The 19,346-nt window shown below is 56.1% G+C and overlaps 2 protein-coding genes and 1 long non-coding RNA gene across 7 annotated transcripts in view; 2 read left to right on the forward strand and 1 right to left on the reverse strand.

The window, feature by feature from the left end:
• The first annotated feature begins 76 nt into the window (after positions 1 to 76).
• LOC140688473 (uncharacterized) lies at positions 77 to 5,273 on the forward strand. Its single transcript, XR_012063204.1, has 2 exons — positions 77 to 217; positions 4,757 to 5,273. It is a non-coding gene; the product is annotated as an uncharacterized lncRNA (long non-coding RNA).
• Positions 5,274 to 5,759: 486 nt separating this feature from the next.
• On the forward strand, positions 5,760 to 12,798 carry PEX11G (peroxisomal biogenesis factor 11 gamma). 2 transcript variants are annotated; one of them, XM_006206521.4, is made up of 5 exons: positions 5,760 to 5,889; positions 7,212 to 7,397; positions 8,719 to 8,897; positions 11,523 to 11,585; positions 12,205 to 12,798. In XM_006206521.4, exons 1-5 carry the CDS (start codon positions 5,830 to 5,832, stop codon positions 12,434 to 12,436), a joined length of 720 nt encoding a protein of 239 aa, XP_006206583.2. In that variant the 5' UTR covers positions 5,760 to 5,829; the 3' UTR covers positions 12,437 to 12,798. The 2 variants fall into 2 exon arrangements, with proteins under 2 accessions (XP_006206583.2, XP_072803924.1); XM_072947823.1 differs by having other exon boundaries at positions 5,815 to 5,889; positions 7,319 to 7,397.
• A 1,875-nt stretch (positions 12,799 to 14,673) lies between these two features.
• The window catches only part of ARHGEF18 (Rho/Rac guanine nucleotide exchange factor 18), an 80,078-nt gene continuing 75,405 nt past the window's right edge, over positions 14,674 to 19,346 (reverse strand). For 3 of the 4 annotated variants that reach the window (XM_072947824.1, XM_072947825.1, XM_072947827.1), the window contains 6 exons: positions 19,176 to 19,232; positions 19,036 to 19,083; positions 18,446 to 18,916; positions 17,771 to 18,104; positions 16,910 to 17,026; positions 14,674 to 16,822 (listed from right to left, as the gene is read on the reverse strand). In XM_072947824.1, coding sequence (XP_072803925.1) covers positions 16,671 to 16,822; positions 16,910 to 17,026; positions 17,771 to 18,104; positions 18,446 to 18,916; positions 19,036 to 19,083; positions 19,176 to 19,232 — 1,179 coding nt within the window. In that variant the 3' untranslated portion in view covers positions 14,674 to 16,670. Of the gene's footprint in view, positions 16,823 to 16,909; positions 17,027 to 17,770; positions 18,105 to 18,445; positions 18,917 to 19,035; positions 19,233 to 19,346 lie in introns of all 4 variants that reach the window. The other variant, XM_072947826.1, reaches the window with a different exon arrangement.

Raw genomic sequence — 19,346 nt, forward strand, 5'->3', positions numbered from 1 at the left:
GTCCAGCTTTGCCCATTGTGACCCGAAGAGCTGCCCCAGACAATGCTGTCACAATGGTCCCCCAGCAACTCTGGAAACAGCTGGGAGGAAAATCAGGAGCAAGGCCAGGGGATCCTGCCTCCTGAGAGCTGGAGGGAGCCTGGCCAGTAACTTGACTTCTTGCAGTCTCAGTTTTGTCATCTGGAGAATCGGGTTGGCAATGGCAACAACTTCAGTGGTGAGGATTTGATGCAAGAGGCCACTGGTGTCCATTGTCATGATTTCCCCAGGTTTTCCTTCTCGTCTGCTTCCTAATGCTCCTCCCACAGGATAGGCCAACCTCTCTGAGTCACACTGCATCACTTAATGCCACCCCAGGGCTCACAGACCTCCAAGGTAGCCTTAAAGACATCCATGCTCCCCACTGCCAGCCGCAGCTCCACCAGGAACACACATGTGTTGAACACAAAGGGCTTCTTACTCACTGCAGTGGGGAGAGTTTACTCCACTGACCTATCAGACTTGGGCTTGTCTTAGGTACTTCTAGGGAGATTTAAGAAAGCAAGACTTTGCAAGTGTCTATCGACAGATGAATGGATAAAGAAGGTGGGATATATAGATATATATATTATATGGAATACTACTCAGCCATAAAAAAGAATGAAATAATGCTATTTGCAGCAACACAGATGGACCTAGAGTGAAGTAAGTCAGACATGTGGATTCTGGCCGACAGAGTGCTATCTAAAACCTCAGCTATGCAAGCAAAGCAGTCTCTGCTTTTTAGGGCAAGGAGACAGGAGTGCGGACAGACGCACAGGAGCCTGCTTGCAAAGCAGTTACTAAGCACATTTGTTCTTCTTAAAGGAGACAAGCGGCTGGGGTCTGTTAAAATTTGTTAACCCAATCATGGACTCCCACACAGACAGAAAAAGACAAATATCACATGGTATCACTCGTATGTGGAATCTTTAAAAAATGATACAAATGAACTTATTTACAAAGCAGAAACAGACTCACAGACATAGAAAACAAACTTGTGGTTACCAAAGGGGAAAGGAGGGAGAGGGATAAATTAGGAGTTTGGGATTAACAGATACACACTAATATATATGAAATAGATAAACAACAAGGACCATTATATAGCACAGGGAACTACATTCAATATCTTGTAATAAATTATAATGAAAAAGAATCTGAAAAAGAATATATGTGTATATATGTATATGTAAAACTGAATCACTTTGCTGTACACCAGAAACTAACACAACATTGTAAATCAACTTTCCTTCAATTACAAAAAAAAAAAGCGGGGTTTTGCTCTGTGTTGGATGCTTTTACTGGTTGGACATGTGACTTTCTTTTTTTAAAAAATTAAATTTGTTTTATTTTTGTCAGGGAGGTAGTTAGGTTTATTTATTTATTTATTTAGGATTGAACCCAGGACCTTGATTATGCTAAGACTGCGCTTTACCACTGAGCTATACCCCCCACCTTGACTTTCTTTTTTTGAGGTGTTTTGACAAATAAAAATAATGCATAAAATACATCAGGATGGGGGAATGGGAAGGTGATGTTTAATGGGGACACAGTTTCAGTTTGGGAAGATGAAAAAGTTCTGGAGGTGGATGGTGGTGATGGTTGCACAGCAATGGAATGCACTTAATTGGGAGCTCGGGATTTTCAGACACACACTACTGTATATAAAATAGATAAACAACAAGGTCCTTCCGTATAGCACGGGGAACTATATACAACACCTTGTAATACCCTATATGGAAAAAGAATATGAAAAGGAATATATATATATATACATATATATATATATATATGTATAACTGAATCACTATGCTGTGCATCAGAAATTAACACATCCTTGTAAACCAACTATAATTCAATAAAAAATAGACATTTTTTAAAAATGGGGATGTACTTAATGCCACTAAACCGAACACTTAAAGGTGATTAAAATGGTCAGTTTTAATGTTATGTGTATTTTACAATACAAAAAAAATTTAAAAGAAAAAGCAATTTCTTTACCTTGTTATATATATATATATATATTTATTGACGTATATTCAGTTACAGTGTTGTGTCAATTTCTGGTGTACAGCATAATGTTTCAGTCATACATAGACATACATAGATTCACTTTCATATTTTTTCCTTATAGGTTATTACAAGATATTGGTTATAGTTCCCTGTGCTATACAGTAGAAACTTCTTGTTTATGTATTTTATATAGAGTAGTATCTGCAAATCTAGAACTTCCAGTATATCCCTTCCCACACACTTTCCCCCTGGTAACCATAAGTTTGTTTTCCTTGCCTGTGAGCCTGTGTTTTATAAGTAAGTTCATTTGTGTCATTTTTTTTAGATTCCACATATGAGTGATATCATATGTTATTTGTCTTTCTCTTTCTGGCTTACTTCACTTGGAATGACGATCTCCAGTTTCATCCATGTTGCAGCAAATGGCATTATTTTATTCTTTTTTATGGCTGAGTATTCCACTGTATATATATACACCACATCTTCTTTATCCAGTCATCTGTCAATGGACATTTAGGTTGCTTCCATGTCCTGGCTGTTGTAAATAGTACTGCTGTGAGCATTGGGGTGATCCCTGTACTTTGAATTGGAGCCCCAGGACTTAGGTACTGAGTGGATTCCTTTTTACTAAATTCAAGTCAACTGTTGTTTTGTCTGCTGGGTTGAGGTTCCATCACCTGCTCCCCAGCCCAGGGCCCAGCTGAGGGCTTCAGCCCAGCCAGGTTGAAGCAAATATACATTTTCCCTGCCTGTTGGGGAAAGGAGGATCCGGGGGCTCCTGGATGCTGTCAGGAAGCACGGAGGGGTAGGTAACGCTGTTACAGAGGAGCTGAATTATTTGATCCAGAGGTCTAAGGAATGAAGCAAGACGAAAGTGCTGATTGTTGATGACACAGGAGTCACTCCGATCAGCCAGGACAGGCCATGTCTGGTCGCTGTTGTGGTTTGGAAAACATTTGTTTTGTCTGCGCTCAGACGGGATGATGGAGTGGGCTTGTTTTGTCTTAGTCCACCACGGCCACAGAGCGACCTTGTCTGACACTGGCGTTTTGTGAAATTATTTCTGTCCAGCGGGAGAACACCAGTGCCTAGCTGTGGATGCCGGGCCAGCTCTTGTCTTTCTCAAAGGTCAAGCTCAGCCCTAACCAGACACTGGAGGGTGCTCGGAGGGCCGGGCCGGGCCCGCCAGGCTCACTGCTGTCTCCCTGGTGCCTAGCATGGGGCCTGGCACACCGCAGGCACGCAGAGAAATGCATCGTGCTGTTACAAGACCAGTGGGGACAGCACAGGCTCAAGAAGGGATCCAGGCACTCATGCAGCGGCAGCTCTGCTGCCTGAGGCTCCCTTCCCTCTGCAGGCCTCAGGCTGGGCTTGGACATTTTTCTGCTGTTGAAACAGTATCTCCAATTGGTAGGGGTTGGGGGGGTGCACAGACCCCTGCACCCAGGTCTTAAGCAAGGAGGGCTGTGGTCAGAGGTGAGGGTTTTCCTTATTTTGGGGAGGAGGTAATTAGGTTTATTTTAATTAATTGATTGATTTTTAATGGAGGTACTGGGGATGGAACCCAGGACCTCCTGCATGCTAAGCATTCACTCTACCTCTGAGCTATTACCCTCCAATGCAAGGGTTAAAGAGTCTCTTGGGATGTTATGGGGAAGGCAGGCCTTGGGATGGAGGGCTTGGGGTTTAGGAGAGAGAGAATGGGGGTTGCCCATGGAGGGAGCTGTGGGCTGGGAAGAAGTGGCTGGGTTCAAGGGATATTTTGGTGACTGCTGGGACATGGGAGGGGCTTGTGGAGGGAAAGAGGTGAGCATAATGGTGCTGGGTGATAGGTGGGGCAGCCCTGAGATGGGGGCACGGAAGAGCCAGACGTTTGGGGAGTGATGCTGACATCAGTCTGGGGCTTGCTGAGTGCAAGGGGGCTTGTTGGATTCGCAGGGGAAATGTCCAGGGGACAGGTGGCAGCAGGACACAGGGAAGGACTGGAGAGAGAGTTGGAAGAGGCCAGCAAAGAGGTGGCTAGGGAAATCGTGGGCAAGGACCAGGTCTCCCAGGACAGTGTGGATGGAGCACGAACAGAGAGCTTTGGACAGGATGCTGAGCCCCACAAGCAACACCACTTACTGAGAACCTATTTTGTGCTAGGCTGTGGGGATGTAGCTGTGACCGAGACAGATCAAAATCTCTGCCCTAGTGGAGTTCACATTCTGTCAAGGAGAGACAAACAACTAGGTAACTAGACAAATAACCAGATGACTAGGTAAAGAAGCAAAATATACAGTTACGTTAGTGTAACAAGCTAAAAAGAAAAATAAAGCAGCAAGAAATGTGGGTAGGAATTGCTGAGGAGGGTGTGATGCGGAGGTCCTATGAGAAGAGGACATTTGAGTAAACACGAGGAGGAGGTGAGGGACAGCCTTCCAGGCAGAGGGAACAGCAGCATATGCAAAGGTCCTGAGGCAGGTGCGGGCTGTAACTTCAAGAAACAGGAGGAAGGCAATGTGACTGGAAAGGAGTGAGTGAGGCTGGCAGAGTAATAGGAATTGAAATAAAGAGAAAATGTTTAATAAAAGGGAATCAGTCAACATCATTAGCCATTAGGGAAATGGAGAACAAAACCACAGTCAGGTAAAACTTCACACCTAGTAAAATATGCATTTTTGTGTCTGCCTATTGGTAAACCTGCTTATCTTTCCCTGACCCCTATTTATCATTTTAACCTCAGGAAAAATAGGAGAGCATATGTAATCTGCAGTGCATAAAATTCAAGAGCTACAAAATGGTACAAAGGTGAACTTTAATCTCTGCCCAGTGACAGCTAAAGAATGTCGCCTGCCATCCGCCTCTACAAGGATTGAGTCACTGGCCACTGCAGTCGCCGGTCTTCAGCACACCCTGAAAGGAGTTCAGGGTGGAGATCAGGAATGAGGCTCTCTGTGCTCTGGGAAAACTGGCAGAACAGGCCTTTCAGTTAGATACTTTAAGGAAAAATTTTCTATGAGCCTGGATTCTTACATCTTTCCATACTGAAGAAAAGCACTAAAATCATTAACTATGGTATCTGCTCCTCCTGACTAGCAGCAACCTTCTATCGACATGTGTGCTTGATTACACACACCCTCATCCCAAATCCCATGTATCCCTTCCCTCCACTTCTTCCGGGCAGCTCCTCAGAACTACCCCGGGGTCAGTCTCGGTTACGGTCCTCAGAAAGCCCCCAAATAAAGGGGAAACTCACAGCTCACCGTGTGCGTTCTTATTCTAGTCGACACCAGCCACCCAGTTATCCTTTCCGGTGCAATCCCAGTTACCAGATTGTTGCCTATTCTTCTAGAAGGATTCTATGTGTTTCCTTAATTTTCTAATAATGCCTTACACGATATCACAGCAGCCATACGTGCTCACTATTGACAAGCAGACAATACAGAAAGGGTGATGAAAAAAAATTACAAAGAAGCTTCCCTTCTTGAACCGCAGTAAACAGGCTGGTGCGCTTTTGCTTGGAATATGTGTATTTTTGGTGGATAGTTGGTTAACTCTGAAAGGACGAGCCAGTGCGGGGCGGAAGGCTGCGAGCTCCCGGGGCCCTCCTGGGTGCAAAGGCGCGGGGGTGCGCACACGTGGCGGCGGCACAGCCGCACACCCGGTCCCTCCCTGCGGCAGACAAAGGGCTGGTTGCGGGACAAAGGGTCGCGGCCGCGCCTGCGCACAACGTTCCCGGGGGGGGCGTGGCCTCTCGCGGGGCCCGCCCCCTGGCGCGGCGCGCCGACGTCACGGGGACGTCACGGCGGAGTCGCCATGGCGGCTCTGAGTGGTCTGGCGTCGGCGCTGGAGTCGTACAGGGGCCGGGACCGCCTGGTGAGGCTTGGGTGCAGCGCGGCCAGAGGTCCCGGAGTCGGGCCGGAGCTCAGAGACCTGGAAACTGAGGCCAGAGAGGGAGCGGGGTCACTCAGGAGCCCCCCTGGCAGAGGCCCTGACCGAGCTGGGCTCCAACCCTGTCCCCGAGCGGTGGACATTCAGATTGTTCCGGCCAACCCAGTGCGACTGAACGTTTACCGTGCAACCAAATCCTCACGTTTGCACATTTGGGATCCGACTGGATCACTGAAATTGGCCGTTGGGAGTTCCAAACAATGTCATGGGAGGATTTAGGGTGCTGCAGGGCTCCCCCTATGGCTGGACATTTGGGTTCTGACCAAACTGGGCACTTAGGTTGTTCTGGCCACTTCAACCTGGATGGACATTTCCATGCCAAACAACTTCATGGTTGGATATTTAAGATCTGACTGGGCCTCTGTAGTTAGTCCCTGGGTTATCTGAAACAGTCTCATATGGGGATTTAAGATTTTGCAGGGCTTCCCCTACAGCTGGATGTTTAGGTTCTGACCACCATCTCCACTGGCTGGGCATTTAGGTTATTCCTTCCAGGCTTCTGAGGTCAGACTGTGGGCTTGTCCCAATCGGTCTCTTACAGGTAGGCATTCAGGCTGTATCAGGGAACGTATCAGTGGCTGGGCATTTAGATCCAACCAAATCCCCTGTGATTGGGCATTCAGGTTTTAACAAATCCCCCCAAACTGGACATTTAAATTGCAGCATTTTGCTACTACAAAGGCGCTGGAAAGCAATTACAAGTAAAAATAATATATAAAACAACAGGGAAGAGCAACTTCTGAAAAGCAGATGAAATAAAGAAACGTAGTTCACAGTGCCCCCAAACCCCCCAGTGAGTGGTGAGTTCCTTCTCACAAAAGTAATACAAGCAGATTATCCTTTTGTCCACTCAGTTGATGCCCACTCACTTCCCCACCCCCCAGCTCAGCCACGGGCTTTGGTCCAGCCAGATAGATGCAGATATACATTTCCACCTAGTCCTCCTGACTGCTGGGAAAAGGATCCAAGAGGTGGCAAATGAGGTTTTCTTTTTCTTGTCCCCGTTACCTTGGTCTCCAAAGTCTGTGCCCCTTGGTGATATGAGCCAGCACTCCCATTAGTCTCCGCAATGCCTTTTGGACAATGGTATGTTTCTCCACTTGTCCCACCTACGAATATCTTTTGAAACTTTTGGCTTTTACTGGAAGTTTGTTGATTTAGACTCTTCCTCCTACTCGATCCCACTGGGGCCCATGGCCAGGTCAGGGGTGATCAGGGCTACACTGACTGCCTCTGGTTTCCCACAGATCCGAACGCTGGGGTACTGCTGCCAGCTGGTGGGCGGGGTCCTGGTGGAACAATCTGCCAGGTCAGAAGTGGGGACGCGCCTGCTGGCACTGTCTTCCCAATTCAGCCATTGCAGGACCATCCTGCGACTCTTTGATGATGCGGCCATGTTTGTCTACACTAAGCAGTACGGCCTGGGGGCAGAGGTAATGGGGTGCGTGGGGCTGTAGGGAGAGGGTGCGGACCCCGGGAAGCCAGCGCCTTATGGACTTGTCTTTATAAAAGCAACTGCATGGGCGGTTTTTTATTGTTTTCAGTTTCACTTGTTTTTTGAGACGATCAAATGTTCTCATTTCAATTTAAATTAAAAAATATAGCTAGTAGGTTTGCACATTCCAAAAAACTGTGTACTTAAAAACTGTCTCTCTTTCCTGATCCCCTGGCCCTCAGTTTTCCTCCTCAGAGGCAGCCACTGTTGTCAGCTTCCCATGTTTTTTTCATGAGATCTGTAACTTCACGGGCAAATACACATTGTTTACATAAATAGTTGTGTCATTTACACTGTTCTGCCGCTCGCTTTTTTCACTTAACACTACGACTTGGAGATCATCCCATATCAGTCCAAAAGGAGCTTCTTTCTTCTTTATGACCACATAGTACTCTGCCGTATGGCCGGATGGTGATGTATTTAACTGCTCCCTGTTGACTTGGGAGATTATAATATTTTGCTGTTACAACTGCACCACATCCTTCCACAGGAGTTCTGGTAGGTCTAGAGCAGCGCTCCTCCCCTGGGGACGAGCTTGTCCCCCCCCAGGGGGTGGGCTGAGGAGCTGCCCAGGGCCAGCCTGGCCAAGTCATGCCCCTTCCTGGGCTGCCCTGCCTGTTCCCCCTGCTCTCCTGGGTCTCCTCTCTGAGCCCCTTGCTCAGATGCTCCCCTATCCAGCCCCAGAGCCTGTGGCCTGATCATCCCAAGTCTCATGTGTTTCCCTGGACCTTCCTCCTGTTTTGACGCCCGTCTCTCCAGCCTCCTCTTTCATTAGAGTGTGCTTGTGGTGAATCCCCGGAGGACTGCCCCCCACCTCCTCTGTGAGGGCTCCCCTGAGTCTCTGGGCAGTGGGTGGAGGGCCCTCTGCATCTGGGATATCCCTCGGCCAGAACAAGAACAAGAACTGGCAGCCTTCGGGGTAGGAAGGCTCTGATGCAGGGCATCCCAAGTTGTCCTATGTGGGAATCATCTGGGAACTTAAAAAAAATTCTGTGGGGGCTGGGTGTGGGATTTTTGAAGCCCCCCAGGGATTCCACTGTGTGGCTGAATTGAGACCCACTGCTCCACTGGGCAGTGTTGACCATACGGCTGGGAGGCAGAAATCGAGCCTTCTCCTGCAGGGCCAGCCATGGGCCAGCCTGCCAGGCTTGGACAGTGCCCTGTGACTGCCACCTGACATGGCCTGGGCCCCTAAAATGGGCAGTGGGTAGGTCTGACCCCAGGCCCACCCCCCCACCCCTTCTCTCCCGGTCCTGCAGGAAGAGGACATCTTTGTGCGCTGTGTGTCTGTCCTGGGCAACCTGGCTGACCAGCTCTACTACCCCTGTGAGCACATCGCCTGGGCTTCTGATGCCAAAATCCTCCACGTGGACTCTGCCCGGTGGTGGACACTGAGCACAGCCTTCTGGGGCCTCTCCCTGATCCTGGGGATTGCTAGGTAAGTGGTGTCGCCACCTGCAGGCAGGCCCCCGGGCGGCCCGACAGACAGGCTGGAGGCGCAGAGGTCTCTCCTCCCCTGCCTCTCCTCTTTCTGTCACCACCTCGCTGTATCTGTCCCCTGTTGCTGCTGCAACAGATTACCACAAACTTGGTGGCTTTAAGCAACACAAACATCATCCTGACAGTTCTGGAGGTCAGAAGTCCTACATGGGTCTCGCTGGGCTAAAAATCAAGGTGTCGGCAGGGCTGTGTTCCTTCTGGAGGTTCCCGGGGACCTCTGTCCCTGGCCTTTTCCAGCTCCTAGAGGCAGCCCGCATTGCTCGGCTGGTGGCCCCTTCCTCCATCCTTGAAGTTCACTGCTCCAGCCTCTGCTGCTTCTTATTTCTTTCTTTTTTTTTTTTTACTTTAAAAAAATCTTTTTTCTTTTAATTGTAGTATAGTCAGTTTACAATGTTGTGTCAGTTTCTGGTGCAGCCTCTGCTTCTGTTGCCACATCTCTGACTCTGAGCCTCCTGCCTCCCTTTTATGAGGACCCTTGAGGTGACATTGGGTTGGGCCCCTCCGTTATCCTCTCCCATCTCCAGCCCCTGAGCTCAGTCCCATCTGCAAAGTCCTTTTTGCTGTGCCAGGGAACAGATCACTGGTGCCAGGGACTAGGAAGTCCATACATCTTTTGGGGGCCGGGGCGTGACTGTGCCCACAGGACCCAGGAAAAAGAAGAACTCTGGAGCCTGGACAGAAGTAGCTCACGTAGCTGCCTTCACCCGGGTCCCCAAGTCCTGCTTGCGTTGTCATCAGCAAACCTCAGATAAAACAGCCAGGAGTTTCTAAACTGGCTCTGTGTTTCCAAAAACCCCATAAGGTTTCTAATAATAATGGTTTCCTCCCAAGCATCTTCCCCTCTACAGATTTTCTGGGTGGCTTTGTTCAGAGTCTCCTGCCCCATAAAGCAGAGGCGAAGCAGGGCCTCCAGGGCCCGAGTTCAGGGCAGTCAAGTTCTCTTATATCCCTGAGGGGAAGAGGGGCGGCCTCGGACCGTGGAGGGCTCGGCAGTGCCCGTGTCTGCTGTCACTTGAATGACAATGAATCTTTCACTTTGGGTTTTGTTCAGCTCACCCCGCCATCCAACCCAGAGCTGCCCACTCTTTACACTTCAGTGATTCCTCCAAGCCTTTGAGCTCACAATCTGCCGACTAATTTTTACTTATCTCTGCTCTCCTTGCTTCCCTGACATGGCTCCCCCTTGAGACCCGCTCCCCTCGCAGTCACAGAGGCCATGTGCATGCTCGGGGCCTCCGGTGGTCCGTGGGCCGTGCTCTGGACGCCCTGGGGCTCAGCTCCCTGGGGGCCCCGGCTCAGGGCCTCTCCTCCGTGTGCCTTGTGCCCTCGGCTCCGAGAGACTTCCCGTTCCTGCTTTAGGGGCAGCCTTGGTTCCATTCATTTTTTTCTCAAATGGACTTTGTTTTTCTAGAGCAATTTTAGGTTCCCAGCAAAACTGAGTGGAAAGTAAGAGTTCCCACGTACCCCCCAGCCCTGCACAGCCTCCCCCGCTGTCAACCCGGCACCAGAGGGCTACATTTATTACAGCATAATCAGCCCAGGTCTGTGGCTGACGTTCGAGTTCAGTCTTGGTGTTGTACATTCTCTGGGTTTGGACAAGTGTATAATGACACATACCCACCGGACAAGTGCCACACACAGTATTTTCACCACCCTGAAATCCTCTGTGCTCTATTCTTCCGTTCATTTTTAGAGCATCTAGTTTTCCCATCATTTCTCTGTGTGTGGCATGGCCACGGGTGTGGGGGTTGGGGAGCATTTGGTGTGTACTCACCAACGACCAGGGGTCCTTAAGACCCCAGGGTGCTAGACAGTCAGTCACCTGGGAGGGTGTTGACAGGCAGATACCAGGCTCAGGCACCCAGAGATTCTGATTCTGGGGGCCTGGGAGTCAGCATTTTGCTCTAAGTTCCCCAAGTGGTGCTGCCCTGTGTCCCCTACCCTCAGGACATGTCACCTGGATGGGTACACAGTGGCTGGGGAGATGGGACCAAGTCCTGGACCTCCCAGTCGGGAAGTCTGGCTGCGGTCAGCCCTCTACTGGGCAGGACTGGGCATGTTCCCTCACCGACACTCCCCACAGCCCAGGGTGCAGGGTGCAAGGGCGGGGCGGAGCAGCCTGGGTGGACATCGTGCAGGGCCGGAGTCCCCAGGGAGCACTGGAGGATGCCCGCCTGGCGGCCGCTTCCTCATTCTCACACACCAGCCCTCAGGGTCCAGAAGGTTGTTCAGACTCACCTCAGACAGGTCGTTGTGTCAGGGGGAGGGGACAGCCATGGTGCTCCTCTGGCCCACATTTACCAGGTGAGCCAGCCAGGGCGCAGGGAGGGGAATCAGCCTCATCTAGAGGGGCGGCCTCCCAGCGGGGCCGTAGACACCCCGTGTGGCACGATGTTCCTTTGAGCCGTGGTCCCGGGCCAGTAGTTCGCAGAGGTGGGCTGGGGCCCGGTTGGCCGTGTCAGAAGCACTGGACACTCCTGAACCTACCACGTGGGCAGGTGGGGGTCTGCGTTAGGGACGAGCCTCCCCTGCTGCTCCTGCCCCAGCCTCTGTGGTGTTGCAGGTCCTTGTGGATAGTCCTGAAGCTGAGACAGAGGCTGAGGAGCCCCCCGGCGGCCTTCACCAGGTACGATGCTCGGGGTTTCGCCCATGAGAAAGGCTGACTTCCTCCCGCAGTCTGGGGTCCCCCCTGGCTTTCCCCAGCCAGGGAGGTGCTCAGTCACCAGTGGTCAGCCCTGCCCTGCGCAGGTCCTGTGCTGGGGTGTGATGTGGGCCAGGTCACGGGGCCTCCCTGCAGCCTCCAGGTGGATGGTGGCACTTTCACAGCTGGGGAAACTGAGGCTTACTTGAAGCCCCGTAGACAGGAGATGGCAGAGCCAGGTCTCCAGGGCTGAGCCTTCCCGGCCACCCCCCTTCAGGGAGGAAGATGGGGGATGGAGCCAGTTTCCTGGGGACCAGGGTCAGGAAGGAACACGGGGTAGGGCCCAGCCCGGCGTAGGCCCAGAACCTGCCCACCTCCCTGCCCAACTCCGGAGGTTTGGGAGGACGGAGGTGTGGACCTGAGACCCCACGCCGGGCTGTGTTCCGTTCACGCCGTGGGCTCCCTCTGGCGGGTGTGACCACGACACGGTCCCCCTGAGAGACCCCACCAGCTCTCCCGACTCCCGGCACTCCTCAACCCTGCCCCTGCGGCTGGGCTTGGGCGCCTCCCGGCCTTCCCTGAGCCCCCCTCTTTGCTCCCGCAGCCAGCGGCCTCGGGGCAAGCGGAGGACCGTGGAGGCCCAGATCCGGTCGGAGGCGCTGGCCCTTCTGAGCAACCTGGCTGACCTGGCCAACGCGGTGCACTGGCTGCCCCCGGGTATCCTGTGGGCCGGCCGCTTCCCGCCGTGGCTGGTGGGCCTCCTGGGCACCGTCTCCTCCCTCCTCAGCGTGTACCAGGCAGTCCAGACCAGTGGCCAGGCTGACGCTGCCTGCTGACGGGGCCTGGGGAGTCCTTAGACACAACCAGAACCCTGATGGGGGCCCCTCCCCGCGGAGCAGCGATCGCCCAGGAGGGGGCCAGTTCTCTAATCAAGCAAATCAAGGCCAGGTGCGGGGCGATGCAGCCGAGGATGCGCAGGGCAGCCGGGGGCACAGGGCGTGCCGGCGAGGTCCCCCAGACCCAGCTCTGTGGGGGAGGCTTCTCTTGAGCAGAGTGGTAAGGCCCCAAGACTGGCGTGCAGGGGAAAAGGCCGCTGCAGGCCAGAGGCCTGTATTCTAACTGAGGCAAGCAGGGGAGCCGGGACAGCGTGAGGAAAGCTGAAATGAGAATCAATTAAATGCTGTGGTGCTGGTGCCCAGCCAGGTGTCAGCGCTTATTCCTAAACTCCCCCCCCCCCCGGCCGCCTGCGACCCGTCCTTCACACTTCTCCCTAGCCAGGTGTGCCTCATGGAGCTACAGTGGGAAGCCACACCTCCTCGCCCACCTTCTGGAACATTCTCTCGCTGCTGACCCCACCAAGGGCAGCTCTCCCACTTCGCGGGCTCAGGCACCCCGGCCGTGGATGTCGCCTCTGCCGGGCCGGGCCGGGCCCGCGTCTGTGCCCCTGGGCATCTCGGAATGTGTGTCGTGGCTGAAGCATCGCCCACTCAGCCACAGGGTCAGGGTTGTTGCCAGGGTCGCCGTGGCCATTCGGGGCCGGTCTGAGCATCTCGTGGGCTCCCAGCGCCTGTGGAGATGCCCGAGGCTCCATCTCCCAGCCCGTGGGGAGTGCCCGGGGACGGGACAAGCTGCTTTTCCAGTCTGACGTTTGGGAGGCTGCGTGTGTGTGTGGCCTCGGGCGGCGGTGGTGGCTGGCGGCTGGCCCGCACCCGCCCCTCGCCCCTGTGACCTCCGCGTCCGGGCCCCGGCGGGAAGGCGGGGGCGTTGGGCTCCCCGCCTCATCTCACAGGCACCCGAAGAGCCAACCAACGGCAGCGTTTACAGCCCCCGAAGTCTCCTGTGGTGTCAGCCACATTTTGTTCTTTCATAAAGGGACGTGGCTCGGAATGGCTGGGATGGAGGGCTGCTCAGGTGGCATGGGGTGCAGGAGACCCCCCTGGCCGGAGCCCCCCTGCCCTTCCACCTGGGGGCCCTCTGGAGGTGCCGGGCCTGGCGAGCCTCCCTCTCCCCTCCTGTAAAGGGGGGCATGCTTTGCCTCAGCAGAGACCCCCCTCCCAGCGCCCAGGGGCACCTGCAAGATTAGTGTAGGGGTGGGAGCAGCACCTGCCTGCCTGTCTGGACACTGAGTGAGTTAACACCTGTAAGACAGCGTGTTTATCAGGGAGCCACATGAACACCTGGATGTGTCACAGGTGCCCCCAAAGGCTGGCGTCCCCACGGGCCTGGGCAGTAGGGCTGGGCGCAGCCTCGGGCACGGCCAGGAGGGCTGGGCGGTGCAGCCAGAGCTGGCTCTGCCTGGAGTGCGCCACAGCCCCTGCCCAGGGCCCTTCCCGGGGCTGGCCATCAGGTTGGGGTGAAGCAAGCAAGCCAGTTCGAGGGACTGGGCCGTGAAGGATCTCCAGCTGTTAAGCAGGACGCGCAGAGCGCATCTGTGGCAAACAGCTCTGTCAATGAGCAGCGAAGCTGGCGGCCCCGGAGTGCCCGGAACCCAGCAGGGCCACACCTTGTGAGGAGGCTGACATCCCAGGACAGGGATGGGCCTAAATGGGAGGGGACCCAGCCAGGGCAGGAGGACTCGGCGGCATTCTCTGCACCTTGGCCTCATTTGGGAGGCTGCTAGGGGCTACCGAGGCCACCTTGGCACTGCCACTGCCTCCAACCTTGAATGTCCAGATGCCATCACTGTCTGGGGCTTTGCAGAGAACCAGAGGGGGCGGCCTGGCCTAGGCTCTCTGTGCGGCTGATCTAATCACTGGTCTGAGCTGGTGCCAAGCAGGGCTGGGGGGGCTGTGTCACTTGCCTGGGAGGTGTCCCAGCCTCCAGGCAGGGGGAGTGGTGCACGGGCCTGATGCCTGCCCTCAGCAGGAGAGGTGACAGCAGCTGAGGCGGCTGCTGTGGTGTCCTGGGGCCAGCCAGGAGGGATGGGACATCACAGCCTGGTGTCCAGGCCTTCCCAGGGTCCTCCTGCAGCAGAGGGCCTGAGGGGGCCCCTGCCAGAATGCACCACTACAGCACCAACGTTTGGACAGATTATCCTAAAACTAGACCCCAAAGAACAGCCACCCCGGTCAGCTCATCTCAGACACTTTTATTGCTAGAATCAGGTCTTAAGTTCTAGGGTGGTTCTGAAATACCCTGCAGTGAGGAAACGCTGCGATCATTGTAGAAATAATTGTCGGGTGGACTAAGATCTTGGTCACAATTAACAAAGACGTGCACAGATCCCACAGAAATCAGAACATTTGCTCAACCACCAACTTTACAGGTAACACTGGGCTCGACCCAGGAGTGACCTTGCAGTACGGGGAGGGATGCGCCCACGGTGCTGCCCGGCCGCTGGCACTAGTCAGAAACCTCCTTGAACTCCTTATCGCCCAAGGAATCCTCTCGGAGGGTCAGATGGAGCCCGTGGGTGGGGCCACGTGGCCCAGGAACGTCCTCTTCACAATAGGACAGGAACTAAAAGTCAACTTTTCTAAAGTGCTCCAATGCGTCTCAGTACAAAACAAACACTGACTGTCGGTGTGGCACGGAGGAGCTCGCTCGTGTCGTGGGGGGCGATGCTGCTCCTGGCTCCTTGCTGGTGCTGCGGGCCCGCAGGCAAGGGTGAGGCTGGGGAGGTTCTCAGAGGAGCTGAAGACGCCAGGGCAGTTACCGGGCTCGGGAGAGGTCCGGACCTGCTGCCAGTTCCTTGTCACCAGCTGGCCGTGTTGCCTCACCCCTGCTGGGCCCAGGCTCCTGCTCCACCTAGGACCCAGTCTTCCACCAATGCTTTGGGAAGTTCCGTGGCTTCAGAAGACTCTGGGTTCCATGAGGGAGTCAGGGGTAGAGGAGAAGGCTGGGACACCCCTACCCCCGGCACCCAAGCTTGAGTGTGGCCAGAGCTGGTACAGGAATCTGACCTCTTGCCACCGCCGGACTGTTCCTGGACATGTGACAGCATCTCCAACACCTATGGCCGAGAGGCTGGACTGGTGGCCCTCGCCCTCCTCCAGGGGAAGTTGACCATGAGCTATGACAGCTCACTAGACGTGGAGGTGCCTGCCAGGTGGCCATCTGTCCACTCGCTGGCAAAAGTCACCAACCTAGGCCACGTGTGATCACTCTAGCGTTTCACCCCACTGCTCTGCATGGCCCCAGCACCTGCCCCTTGGCTGGGGATATGAGCCTGGGAGTTCCCCCTGGCAGCCCTGGGACAACTGGCCTGTCTCACAGGGACTCAGGCCCCTCTGCCTGGGCTGGGACCCTTGGGTGTGTGCCAGCCCTGGCTGAAGCTCTGGTCTTGGCTTCCTGGGTGCCTGGTGTCCAAGAGGCCCACAGAACCATGCCGCCTTGGTGCGGCGCCTCGGGAAAGCACCAAGTTTGACAACAGCAGGTTTTAAAAACCTCCACCAAATAAAAACGAGTGACGGTCAGGCCCTTCCAGGACGACCTTGTGCACCTACAGAGCCTGCCGAGCACACTGCCGGCCAACCTCTCCGGCTGCCCTGCCCTGTGGCCCTCTGTCCCGGGGGAGCTGTGTGCCGCCCCTTGTCTGGGCTCCTGTCCTGGCCTTGAGGCCCACCATGAACACATGCAGACCTCTGCTGTGGAAGTCAGTTCTGCCTGATTCTGTGGACAGAGCTGATACCACTAGGCCCTTCCGGCGCCACCAGTGCCTTCTGGTGGCTGTGGAGCCTAGCCCGGAGTCAGCACCTCCTCAGGCCACGGGCCTGGCCTGTCACCATGCTCCTCGCGGACCCACCACCATCGGTCACTCCTGTGGAAGGACAGCCTGCAGTTGATCTCCCCCCCACCCAAACGGGGTGCTGCACTCACAGCTCTTGGGTTAGCTCTGGTTCAACCTTCGATTAAAAACTTTCCTTTTTGTATAAAAAAATAGGTTTACAAAGTTGCCCAGGCACCACTGCTAATCCTACAGAGAGAGCCTCAGACCAGCCCTGCCACGCCCTGGCCAGGTGGTCGTGGGTGGAGGCCTGTTTGGGAAGGGGAGAGAGACAGTGGGGCGGGTCCCAGAGAGCACGGTGGGAGGGCAGCACAGGGAGGGGCCTGCACCTCGGGCCACGCCCCCTAGAAGAAGATGACGTCCTCCTTGCTGGCTTCTTCCTTGTCAAGTGGTGTGGAGGGCAGGGCTATGGGTGGCAGGGATGCCCCCCAGGCCTTGGGGGAGGACTCAGCGGGGACCTCAGCCGGCGCCGGGCTTGGGGCTGGGAGGCAGGGGTCTGCAAGAAAGAGAGGGGGCTATGGGTGTCAGCAGTTGCCAGGCCCCGTGGGTGGCCCTGCTGCGGGGGAGGGGGGTGCTGGCTCACCTGGGGGGGGCGTGGCAGCGGCCAGGACGGGACTCAGTGAGCGGCGGCTCCGAGAGGTGTTCTCCTCTCTGCCCATGAGCTTGTTGAGAAGCAGCGGCTGCTTCAGGTCAAACGAGGCTGGTAGAGGGAGGAAGGTGCAGCCTGGGGTGCTGGGCCTGGCTCCTGGCCCAGGAGGGGCCACCACCTTGGCGAGGGACCTCCCTCACTCCTCAACACACCCCCAGGGCCCGTTCCCAGAGATGGGTCCCACTCAGACACTAAGCCCCAAATTCAGTGGCTAAAAACAGGGAGAACAGCCCATGTCCGACCACAGAGGCCACTGGGGTCATTCAACCTTTAGATGGGAGGTCTCTTGACCCTGCTCCCCAGAGCGTCCCAGGGAGGCTCCCCGGGGCCTTCCCTATAGGGGACCATTTGCTGCAGGGTGCTTTGGGGCGAGGGCCGAGCGTACCTCCGTGGAGTGAGGACACTGGCAGAACCGCGGCAGCTGGACCGGCGCAGGGCGGGCTCAGTGGGGGAGCACCGGCGTGGGCCGCTGTGACTCCCTGCCCATGGTGCCGCCCTCCCCGCCCGTGGTGCTGGACTCCCCAGGGGCTTCCAAGGGCCCTTTCTGAATCACTAAGATGCTCCCTTGTCCCTGATCCTGGTTTGAGGGCCAAGGCGGGAAAAGGAGCCAGGGTTTGATATTTCAGTTTTGCTTCTTGAGATGAGAGACGTCCACGTGGGGCGTGGCGTGTGGGGAAGGCAGCCTCAGCTCCATCACCAGCCTTGCCTCCGGGTTTCCTTCCGGTGCCCCTCCAGAGGCTCCCGGCCGGGCGGGCACCCAGCAAGGCAGGGGTGCTGCAGGAGGCCCTGACTCACCTGCGCTCTCCCAGCGCTGGGAGCCCCGGCTCTTGCTGCCCTTGTCCTTGCCGCCCTTGGTGGAGGCGGCCAGCTTGGTGGGGATCTGCTGCTGCACGGCCGCCTGCCTCTGGATCTGGTTGGTGGCGCTGAGTAGCTGGATGGGCACGTCGCTCTTGGCCGGCCGGCCCTCGGCTGGGGCGCTGTCCCTGCGGGCCACCTCGGGGCGCTCAGCGAACTCGGGCCCGGCGCCTGACAGCAAGGTGCTAACGCGGGGCCCCGGAGCTTTGGGCGGGGCTGCGGGCCCTTCCAGCCCCTCCCCGTTGAAGCTGGGGGTGTGGCTTGGGGGCAGGGCCTGAAAGAGTGACAGAAGACACATTCCAGTGCCGTTGTTCCTGCTGGAGGCCGGCCTGGTCCCCACAAGGAACCTCACCCTGCAGGGGTCCTGGCTGGGGTGGGGCCTTCGGAGATGGAGATGGATGGCCCTGGCCTGCCGCTTAGTTGGGAGGGTCTGATCTGGCACGGAGCCGCCACTCAAACCGTTCGTCCCCAAAATGCAGACGAATACACACACACTCGCGCCTGCGCGCACACGTTCTCATGTGCTTTTACAGGTACACGGTCACGTTCACACGCACATACAACTGACACTCGCGTGCGCGTACGCGCCCGCCCAGGACGCGGGCTGGCGCTCACCTCCGCCAGCGCCTCGGGCGGCAGCGCCCCGGGCACCGTGTTCTGCTTCTTGAGCCGCCGCAGCAGCTCCAGGCGCTCGCGCTCCCGCTCCACGGCGCGCTGGGCCTCGCGCAGCCGCTCCAGGTCGTGCTGGTAGGCCTGGCGCTGCCGCTCCAGCTCGTCGCGCTCCTGGCTCAGCCGCTCCTGCAGCTGCTGCGACTCGCTCTCGCGCTGCTGCAGCCGGGCCGAGGCCAGGTCCAGCTCCTGCCGCTGGCGCTCCCGCTCGCGCTCCCAGCGCTGCTGCTCCAGCCGCAGCTGGCCCTGCAGCTTCTGCACGCCCGCCAGCTCCTCGCGCTGCTTCTCGAAGTTACGCTGCCGCTCCTGCTCCAGCAGCAGGTTCCCGCGCGTGGACTGCAGCCGGAACTGCTTCTCGCGCTCCTGCATGGCGGCCCTCTGCATCTCCACGTAGCTGTCCTGCTGGGCGATGACCGCCTGGGGCAAGGGAGGACCGGCGAGGGGCCGGTTTTGGAAGAGCCTGGTGGTCCCCAGATCCCAACCTCCACCCGGAAAAGGGCACGTGCGGCTCATCACGCTCCCCGGAGGCCCAGTACCTGGAGGTCGAGGAGCAGCTGGGACAGCGTCTGGATCCGCTGGACAAGCTGTGGAGAGAGGGAGAGGGACGCCGGCTCCCTGCACGAAGCCCTGCAGGGCGGGCGTGCCGGCCCTGGGCAGACACACAGCCCGAGCTTACCTCCGACTCCAGGACTGCAGGCAGCCGGGGGCCAGGCTCTGTCCCAGGTCCCTCCGCCTGTGGAGACAGCATCAATGCACAAAGGGCTTCTAAGGACCCATCCAGCCGGAGTCGGGCCCGCTTCTTATCGGTAAGACGTCCCCTTAGCATGGGACAGGCCCTGCTTGGTGA

The sequence above is a fragment of the Vicugna pacos genome, chromosome 22 (assembly GCF_048564905.1).
Source record: "Vicugna pacos chromosome 22, VicPac4, whole genome shotgun sequence".
NCBI lineage: Eukaryota > Metazoa > Chordata > Mammalia > Artiodactyla > Camelidae > Vicugna > Vicugna pacos.

Bases quoted from the DNA above. Each gene is read 5' to 3' on its own strand.
- PEX11G (XM_006206521.4), top strand. From the start codon at position 5,830: ATGGCGGCTCTGAGTGGTCTGGCGTCGGCGCTGGAGTCGTACAGGGGC. The intron at 8,898-11,522 runs GTAAGTGGTGTC...GTGGTGTTGCAG, and splicing joins CTGATCCTGGGGATTGCTAG to GTCCTTGTGGATAGTCCTGA. The intron at 11,586-12,204 runs GTACGATGCTCG...TTGCTCCCGCAG, and splicing joins CCCCCGGCGGCCTTCACCAG to CCAGCGGCCTCGGGGCAAGC.